General features: G+C 39.4%; 1 protein-coding gene across 1 annotated transcript; it reads right to left on the minus strand.

Moving 5' to 3' along the window:
* LOC101156975 (polyserase-2-like) lies at positions 1-10,504 on the minus strand. Its single transcript, XM_078951914.1, has 11 exons — positions 10,427-10,504; positions 8,623-8,643; positions 7,165-7,324; positions 6,613-6,881; positions 5,567-5,712; positions 5,261-5,489; positions 4,796-4,855; positions 4,298-4,475; positions 1,409-1,662; positions 1,196-1,293; positions 1-423 (listed from the first exon to the last, which is right to left on the minus strand). The coding sequence occupies exons 1-11, from the start codon at positions 10,476-10,478 to the stop codon at positions 130-132; spliced, it is 1,761 nt and encodes a 586-aa protein (XP_078808040.1). The 5' UTR covers positions 10,479-10,504; the 3' UTR covers positions 1-129.
* Positions 10,505-10,759: the final 255 nt, after the last annotated feature.

Raw genomic sequence — 10,759 nt, forward strand, 5'->3', positions numbered from 1 at the left:
AACAAACAGCCCCACTTGATTTTTACATGTTAACAAAATTGTAGTCAACCAGGAAACGCCTGTCTGGGTTTCAAAATGAACTACTTACATTCATTTGTGGATTTCACATCATGTAATTCTAGAAAAACTTCAACTTCTATTTGAGAAGAACAGCAGACAGAAAGAGAGGATAAAGAGGTGGAAGCTGAAAAAAAAGGGAGTTCCCTCTCTGGCGCTTGAAGCCAGAGGATTTGAAGTGGTGTTGGGTGGATTCAGAAATGTCTCCAGTGTGCGCAAAAGGAAGTCCTGAAAGTTGGACACTTTTTCAAAAACCATCATGGGTGTAGCTCGCTTTGTCCTGGATGTGCTGCTCACAGATGACAGCACAACCGTCTGGAACCAATACCCATCCAGCTTACACATGAGCGGACCTCCAGAGTCACCCTGATGAAACAGACGGTAAACAGAGGAAAGCTGGCTTAGTGATGTCATCAGTGAACTGATCAGATTCCAACTGTTGTCCAGATGAACATCAGAAATCGTGCTCCTGTATCTGGTTCCAGGTCGCTTTTTAAAGTAAGAACTGCTGCTCCTGACCTAAGAATGACCTTTTTTGTCCCAACTCATTCAAGTTTTGACTTCAAACATAACATTTTTAGGGGTTTTTACACTATGGACTCATATAGGCAAAAATGTGCCAACAGCTCTGGACCTTACTAGCTGTGTTTCCATTAGAAATATGAGCAAAACTTTAACAAAACTAACATATCCACTGCATACGTTGTATGTAACCTACTCCCCCATTACTTACCCGCACATGTTTAAATGTTTGCTAACATGCCGGTAGAAAAAATTGTCCATGAACTTTTTCTCTCTATGGGTACACTCAGCGATGTGTGATCTTGATATCATAAAAATATCATAAATGACCATTTTCCATCCAAAAACAGCCCATATTTACCCATAAGGGCAGTTGAGAATAAGACTTTAGACAAATTAAAAACAAACAACAGTGAGAATATTGTAATCAAATATTGTTTACACATATTAGTTTTAAAAATGTTTTTTAAAATCATTTTACTAACATTTAGCTTTTAGCTTTGTAAAATCAATCATTTCAGTTTTGGAGGCAGCAGCTCTTTTTTGGTTGTATGAAGACATTTTGTAAAATATTTTCAGACAGTAAATGAGTTTAATTCAATGCCTCATCATTTACCTGCTCCAGTGTAAATATATCTGTGCAAATGCTGTCACTTGTAGAATTTGTCCCACAGTCTAACACAGACGTCTGGAACTCCTGCAAAAGTTGCTCATCTAGAAGAGTAGAAAAAAAGTATATGGAGAACTCTGGTGCTTTTGACAATTGTGGGAACGTCTGAATCTCTCTGTAGACTCTCTACAGAGAGAGTCTCTGTAGCTGTAGACTCACCTCCTCCCCGTCCAGAACTCCAGCCTGCAGCCCAGCATGTTGTTCCCACAGTAAAAGTTCTTCCGTTGTCCAGACAGATGGGCTGGATGTAATTATTCAGGGGGGGCGGGGTGGAGAGTTGCAGCACAGCAACATTGGACCCTGTCTGGTTGCTCAGAGTGATATTTGTCACATTCAGTGACACCTCAAAGGGGTTTGATCCATTCTGCTTCAGACGACCCAACACAACCGTCCACTCAGACGCCACAGGAGGACTGTGGAAAACATGATGGAGTCAACCAGAATGAAAATATTTGTTTGGTTTCATAACAAAGTTTTAGGTTTTGTCCTTGTGTGATCCTTGTGTTCTCTGAACACTACCGATCAAAAGTTTCTTTACATCTTAATCATCCCAAGTGTTTATTCCAGTTCACAGTAGTAAAGTCCAATGATCAGCTTGAAGTGGTACAATGGTAAGTCAGGAACTGACAGAGGTACAGAAAAAACAGGTTTTTTACAACGGACACATTTTACAACGTTGACAATTCTTGAGTATCAGAGTAGGACTAACAACCCAGAGGGATGACAGCTCAGGAACGAAATATTAGATTTGATCAAAGTTAATGCCAAAAATTCAAGCAATACACTATATTCACCAATACGCAGATAATACCAGCCTGTTCTCAGGTGATTGTTACAAATATCAATGCATCTGGCTGAACAACTTGTTTTTATTTGACACAAATACATGATAGATTTGCAAATGCAAAATCTAGATTTAGATTTCATTATAGTAAAAAATCTTTATATATAATTTTTTGACCCCTATCACCAGCTTTATGGCTGGGGCCCACTTTAACACCCCCCCACTGCCACCTCTATTTTCTTATTAAACTGGCTTCCTCTCCATTCCTGTAGACATTTTCTTTGGGTTTAAATAATAAAAAAACTTTATTTAAAAAATCAACTTAATATGTGAGATACCTGCTTAAAGTCCAAAACTGTAGTTGTTAGCTATATAGCAGCAGTCTTGTTTTTCTAAAAGGCCACACCTCAGTTGGCCCCTCCTCTTTGCAGTTCTCTGTTGCTAAAGGCTGAAGTCATTTGCTATAAACTCTACTAGTGCCCACTTTTCAGAACTCCTTACAAGCTGTCATCTCAGTTTTCTAAATGTTAAAAACTACGCTCCTGGCAAATTTGTAGTTATGGCTGTAGGTGTACATCTTGTCTGTTCTTTTTGCAAATGTTGTTTGCATATAGTTTTACTGTTGTTGTTATGCCTGTCCTTGAGCCGCCTCTGGGCCAGGTCGTAATTCTACGTGGGAGTTGGATCTCAGTAAATTTACCCGATTAAAAAAAGGTTATTTTTATTTAAACCCCATTGAGCAGATTTGGAATGAAATGGACAGAAGAATGAAACTATAGAAAATTACAAGAGGCAAACATTTCCAGAAACGTAAAAATATTCTGGCTGATGTTTTTGTGGCAGGAAAGAAAATAGACATTGTAGAAAAGTTTGAATACTTTGGGATTTTGATTGACACAACATTCAATTTTAAATCACAAATTCAAAAAGTTTGTAACCGTGTGAGGTCTAACCTGTCCAATTTTAGATTTATTAGGGCAAATTTGTCACTGCAAGCTGCCACAATGTTCATGCATGCAATGATTTTATCACACATGACATACTGCCTCACTACCTGGTCACAGGCAAACAAATCAGCATTAAAACCTCTGGAGTCACTTTACAAACAAACAATTAAAGTACTGGATAGAAAACCAATAAGACATCATCACTGTGACATTTTACAAAAACACAAACTGTTAAGCTGGGAGAATTTCATCAAGTATACAAAACTATGCCTATTCTATAAAATCCTTAACGGTCTGTCATCCCCTCCACTCAGTCAGTTTGTTAAAATAAGATCCTCCCAAAGAGTGACTCGAGGGTCGGGTCAACAAGACTGTATAGTTCCTCTGAGGAGAAGTGCCTTCAGCCAGAGCGCCTTCTCTGTAACAGCAGCACAGGAATGGAACTCTGTCCCTCACATCATAAGACGCATCACCACATACTCTGTTTAAAAAGAACCTAAAAAACTGGCTCATATCACAGCAAACATGTTCACATTGAACTGGATTAACACCTGCCCTTCCTCCTCCCCTCTATCACTTTTGTGTGTTTTATACTTGTTTTTTATGTTTTCACTATGTGCATGTTTTTATTAGTATATGTATTTTAGATGATAATTTAATTGTAAATGTATATTTTTTAATTAATGTTTTTAATTTATGTTTTTAGGTTGACAATTTTTAACACCTGTCCGGGGACTACGGATGAAAAATAGCCTTTGGGCTAATTCTGGCGCATTGCAGTGATGCTTTTAATGTGCACTGTCCCTGTTAAATAAACGAATAATAAATAAAATAAATAAACTTCTGCAGGAGACGTGGAGAGAACTTTATGAGGAATAATTTATTTCAGTTGCCAAAAGAAGTCCTAACCCTAACACGGGCTGTGTTCATCTGTTAAATCTTTCAACTGTGCTGCTTTAATCATATTGGTCTATGATTTAATTCCTGAATATCTTAGTGTAACTCCATTCGCTCTTTTGTACCATCCGTCTTTTTTTTCAGAGTGCTTCAACACTTTACTCTTAATACTTCTTAAAAACTGGAAACATTGAAGTATTCTAAAACTTTACAGTGTTTCAGCATTTATTATATCTTTGAAAGTGGTAGAACACCTGCAGATCAGAGTCAATATAAAGTTGATAATTGCTGTAAATCTAAGATTTTTAATCTGTAGCCATTTACGATTTCATGGCGCCTAAACACTGAACTGTAAAAAAGGTCATCTCAGGTCATGATGATATGGTCTGCATAAGCCCATCAACTTCAGCTGTAACTCACCTTGAGAAGCATTCAGCATTGCTCAGCACAGCGTTTAAGGAAACTAAAGTCCCCCCACACACATGCTTTCCATTCCTTTGCAGACTTGCCATCCACGGCCACTGACCATTATTCGTCACTGAACTTACACCAACAAGTCTGGAGTTTAGTGGTGCATATCCACAGACGGCAGCTGCAAAAAAAACAACAACAAAAATATCAAGGGCATAAACCGGTCAGTGAACTTGAAAATATTCTTGCGCATTTGAGAAAAATAAATGTAAGCAAAGGTTAAGTGGGTGAGATGCAGCTACATATTTGTCTTTTTCCCCACCACCCCCCAAATAAAAATCCTGCATGCGGACTGCACAAGGAACCCAAACGGGTTTACTCCCTGCCATACTGGTACAAGTGACCAAAGCTTAAGTCTGGAACTTTCAGTCCATGTTAAACTCATTCCTTAGTTTTGAATAAATTAAAAACAATGTATTGTTTAACAGAATATTTTACCAGTAGGCTTCGTGGTTGTAGACACTGTGGTGGTGGTGGTTGTGGTGGTGGTAGGGGTGGGGGTTGTGGTGGTGGGGGTGGTTGTGGTTGTAGTGGTGGGGGTGGGGGTTGTGGGGGTGGTAGGGGTGGTGGTTGTGGTGGTGGGGGTGGTAGTGGTAGGGGTGGTGGTTGTGGTTGTGAGGGTGGTTGTGGTGGTAGTGGTAGGGGTGGTGGTTGTGGTGGTGGGGGTGGTTGTTGTTGTGGTGGTGGGGGGGGTGGTTGTGGTGGTGGGGGTGGTTGTAGTGGTGGCAGGGGTGGGGGTGCTGGTGGTGGAGGGGGTTGTACTGGCGGTTGTGGTGATGGTGGTGGGGGTGTTGGGGGTGGGGGTTGTGGTGGGGGTGGTGGGGGTGGGGGTTGTAATGGTGGCAGGGTTGGGGGTGGTGGGAGTGGTGAGGGTGGGGGTTGTGGTGGTTGCATTTCCGGTTACAATTGGTGGCACTCCTGGACACGACACACTGAGGTCACTGTCAGTTCCATTGGAGGTGAAGGCGATAAAGCCCGGCTGATTGCTGGTGATTTGGGTGTTGATCCAGGTCTGGTACTGGGACACTCTGGTGTAGACTCCTGGGTAATTAGGTTCAACACAACCTTCTCCAAAACTCACAACTCCTGCTTGGATCCAGAGGTTGTTCTGCTTAATTACCAGCGGACCTCCAGAGTCTCCCTTCAAGATGAAAACATTTTAATTTAAGGAAGAATTCAGCGAAAGATCTGGAAAACAAAAATTATGAAGATATCTACCTGACAAGAGTCTTTGCCTCCTTCCAGTAACCCGGCACACACCATGTTGTCAGTGATCGAGCTGGCTCCATAGCTGCACTTACACTGTCTGTTTCCCACAATCGGTACTTGTACTTCCTGAAGGGTTTGTGGGGCAGGAAGGGAGACTAAGAGAAGAAAAAGATTGATCAACTGACAACATCTAAAGTCCATGAAAGAACTGCTTCTGAATGTTTGTAATGTCTCAAAAACAACCGGATTCACGGAATACTGAGAGGTACAGACATTCTTCCTTAACAAATCAAAGGGCTTTATCATTTGTAATGTACATTTTTCAGATTTCAGGTAAAGTGTTTGTCAAAAAATGCACCAGATTGGTTGTAATTCTTTGCTGTAAATCCTAATTTCAAAGAGTTTGTACTTGTTTACATAGTGTGCCATGTCGTTTTATTACTTGCAAGCTTTAAGTTGATGTATTTGGAACCAGTACCAGCTTGACATGATCAAACAGTACTTCTTATCAGCATTCAATAGAAGCTCCAAGCAGGTACATGGTGTCAGGACATGGTCAGCAAAACCTTTCTTGCTCTGCTTTCTTTTTTTATATGTTCTTGTTAATCCTAATGTGTATTGGGATTAGCAATGTTGTGCATTCAGTTGATGACAACTGGTGCCTATAGAGCCTAGACTCATCCTCATCTAGGCTCTAGGTTTTATCCATCTGTGGTCCGAGCTTATTCCACCAACATGAAAGATGTTGACTAATTGACTAATTTCATGCATTTTTTTGTACCACAAATCAGGCTTTATTTTATTTGAATTAATACAATCTTTACTTATTAAACTTCAAAAATTGTTGAGTCATGCAGTTGTTGCGGGATACAGCTTTAAGTCTTTGGCAGATCATGTGACTAAAGAGCACACATGAGAACTCCACACAGAGACAAAATTCAAACCAGGAGCTTCTCGCTATGATGTCCTAATCACCATGAAGGTCTATAAATACAACTGTAATAAAATTTCCCTTAACAATAGTAAATCAACATGTTTTTCAATGACTAACTGACCTCCACTTTCATTGTTGCCCCAGCCGGTGACCCAGGTGTTGACTCCGCTGTAGAAGGTGCTGTTGGTGGCAGACAGACAGACTGGAGAAATGTAGTTGTTGAAGGTTACTGGTGAGGAGAGCTGCAGGAGGGCGATGTCGTTATCCGATGACGTTGAGTTGTAGTTCGGATGAACGATTACAGTTGTCACTGTTTGAGAAACATTGTTGGGGTTGGATCCCTCCAGACTCTGAAGACCCAGAACTACAGTCACATCAGATGCACTGCCACTGAGAAAGAAAACAGAAACGTTTTGTGAGGTTTGATTGGAGACATTGTTCTCAACTGTTTCCTTCATTAAATTACAGAAGAAAACAGCACGGAATCAAAAACAAAGGATTCAGAAAATAATGTTATTGAAAGTTAAATGTAGATAATCAGGTCTATTGCTTCTTATAAAGCTTTTTTTTCTCAGGATTGTTTTAATCTTAGTTATGAATCAAAACAAGAATAGACCCCAGTAATCAACTCAACTTCTGATGATAATTGATCAGTTCTACTATTGTTACTCACCTTGGAAAGCAGTGAGCGGCCGTCAGCACCCACTGGTTGTTGATGAGGGATCCTCCACAGAAGTGTGAAGGTGACTGCAGACTGACCTGCCAAGGCCAGAACCCTGCAGGAGCATCTTGTCCTCCAACAATACTGGTGTTTAGATTTGCCAGACCACAAACTGCAAAGAAAAGTACTGGTTTGGTTTTTGTGGACTCAGAAACTGCAATTATGTAATAAAATAAATATTGTCAGGAAATGTCGCCAGACTGCAAGAGACATTTAAGTTTAAAATTAAGTGACAGGAAATAAATATTTTAAATGTCATAACAAAGTATTTTATGAAATTTATAGTTACACATTTTTAGTTACTCGGTAAATAAAAAAAACTTTATTAAAATTAGCAAATTTAGTTAGGAGTATAAAACTAAGGGGCATCAACAATTTAAACTGATTGATTGATTTGCCTAATTTCAAGCAACTTCAGCAAAAAAGAGACAATCAATTAAAAAAATAATGCATAGTCATATCAAGTCTAATTAGGATATTAATCCATAAATTAAGAAAAAATAAAGATAATAAAAGAAGATGATGCTGTCTTCTTGACAACTGTCCACGTATATGGAAGCATATCTGTCTCATAATTCAAAATAAAAGTCAATACCCGAAACGCTTTTTCATTTCCACAATAAAACTGCGTTTGTTGACTCAAAAATAAAATGAAAAATCAATCCACTAGAGGCATGCTTTGCTCGCGTGGAGCAGCCGGCTGGTCCTTTTCGCGCTCCAAAGCCTTCCCTGGAGCGCCACACTGACTGAGGACTGACATCATTGCCCCGCCTCCCCCCTGGAGCTCCTGACTAGAAATGAAATGAGGGACACTTTTTGCACGGTGGGTGTGAAAACAAAAATCCAATCCCCTCTTCGCATAATCACTTTAATCATGTCACAAAATACGTGATGTTTAAGAAGAAAAAGAAACAATCGTTTGGTGGACAGATTTTCATTTTATTTTTGAGTCAACGAACTCAGCTTTATTGTGATAATGAAAAAGCATTTTGGGTATTGACTTTTATTTTGAATATTGAGACAGATATGCTTCCATACATTTATACATACAGTACACACATATGACAGACTAAATCCATTAAATATAATGACTGACAAATATAGTTTGATTAATGGCTTAAAAACTATTTTCAACTGCTATAAATTCAAAATAAAATAAGTAAATGTGTAACATATTGTTTTAACATTTTGAAGCACTTTGTGAGTCGCTCTCTGTGAAAAGTGCTATATAAATAAAGATTACTTACTTACTTACTTACTATAATGTAATATAGTATATGTGATATTAATTAAGCAAAAGAAATGCATTTGGTATTTCAATATTTAAAGGCCTTTTGTAGTTTTCTGCTCTACCACGAAATAAACATTTTGGCTTTTGAAACAGAAAATGTAATAATTATGTTCACTTACCCGCTAACTGTGAGACACAGTCTGAAAAAACAGAAAACTAATGATTAATTAAACAATCAATTAAGATTTAATGCACTTATTTCTTAAGCACAGTGAAAATAGATCATCTATTTAGTTCTGCACATTGTTCATTTAGACTCAGCATAATTCGTCATCTTACATTTTTTGAATGTCAAAGGTTCGTTCAGACATAACTATGTTTTTCTCACAAATAGTTTATTATGAAAGCTGCAGACTCTACAAATGAATGTTTAACTAGTTCAAAACTGATAAATGATGTTTTCTGCTTAAAGAGGAAAGTTTTGAAGCTTTTGCCATCTGACACTGAAAGTAGTAAATAAATACAAGTGTTAAATAGAAGCTTTGCTCGGGGGTTCAACTCCAAGCTTTGACACTGTGTCCTCAGGCCAAACATTTAATCCACATTAGTCTGAGTTGTGGAAAAATGTTTTCTCTTTGGATGAAGGCCGAAGTTGCTGCTGCTACTGCTGAAACTAATCATCGAAACTTTCTAGAAAATGTATTTTCTGCTGTTTCCTTTAGAGGACGCCACCCATGGTGGATCATCTGTCTCTCCTTTGCATTCTCCTACCTCATCGTTTTTGGTCTTCCTGAACCCTTGTGCTATCCTAGGCACTTTAACATTGGGAGTTGGGTCATCTAGACCCACTAGACAGTGCGCTGAACCTTTTTTCTTCAATGATTTGTGATCTTCACTGGTGTCCATGGATTACATGAAATCTTTCCACCTTTATCCACCTTTTTCATGGTAGGGAGAACACGTCAATGTAAGGGTGGGGTCATCTAAGGTAGCACAAGGGTTAAACCAACAACATGACGGCTCTCACCACAGTCTTCTGCACCTTTCCTTTCATTCAGGTGTCACAGATCTCACCTGAAACCTTTGTCCACCTGTTCCAACCTGCTTACCCATGCCTCAGGACCCTCAGTCCTCCACCTTCTCCCCTTCACGTTCCACTAGATTTCCTCTAATTTACATATAGATATTTCTTGCTGCAGCTGATCTTCCTCCCTGTTTTCACTACAGAACACAATATCGTCTGCAAACATCATGATCCAGAGATTCCTGTCTAACCTCATCTGTCAGTCTGTCCATCACCACAGCAAACAAGAAGGAGCTGAAAGCTGATCTTTGGTGCAGTCCCACCTCCACCTGTCATAGTCTTACTCTAGATCTGCAAATAAATAGTGCAGCTCCTTCTGATCTTCTCTGTTCTTCTCCAGAAACATCCTGAAAGCACATATTGCACCTGATGTTCTCTTTCTCTGCGTGAAACCAAACTGTTGCTCCAAAATGTTTACTTCTGACTTCAGCGTAGCTTTCACTAACTTCACAATGAAATTCGTTAGCTTCTTCCACAACTCCAAACATCTCCCTTCTTCCTAAAAATGCAACCAGGACACCTCTCCTCCATTCCTCAGACATCCTCTCACTCTCCAAAATCTTGTTAGACTTCCATACCTGCACAGGTGTGTTGGAGGTGCATCCTTCTGGAAAATATTTGATCTATTTTTTGTCAATCAACATACATTTCTTAGGTTTTAGAAGTCAGCTTATCTCCATGGCGCTCTGCTTGACTCACAGCATTAAGCTAAAGATTAAATCCACTTCAATACACTGTCCTCCTTCCTGCCAAGATGTGAATGGTGAAAAAGCACCAACATTCATGTCAAAGCTGAGAATCATGCCTTCCACTGGATGAAGGAAAAACTTCCATTGCTGCCTGTCAGCTCTCTGAAACGCAGATCTTCCAGGACTCCAACTCAATGAGCAGCTTCTTACCTTGTGTCAGCAGAGTCAGCACAGCTGCTGTGAGGATCAACCTGAAAGCCATAACTGGAAGTGTTCAACACCAGCTGAGCTACAGAATAAATAATCATCCTGTCATTTAAACACGCCCTGTTCTCCTCTTAGGTACCTCTTAGCCACGCCCCCAAACCTCACCTGTTCCTCTTCTTTCTAAGAGGCTGTTTACAAAGATCCAAAGCTTTTTTTGTTAATAGTTTCAATGGTACAATTTACAATTATTTTGTGAAATTTTCAAATAATTTTAGTGGCAAACTATGGAGCCCCAAATGAATATGACCTTGTGTAATAACAAAATCAACCAATAAA

Source organism: Oryzias latipes, chromosome 8 (assembly GCF_053564925.1).
Source record: "Oryzias latipes strain Hd-rR chromosome 8, Olatipes_Hd-rR_3.1".
Classification (NCBI taxonomy): Eukaryota; Metazoa; Chordata; class Actinopteri; order Beloniformes; family Adrianichthyidae; genus Oryzias; species Oryzias latipes.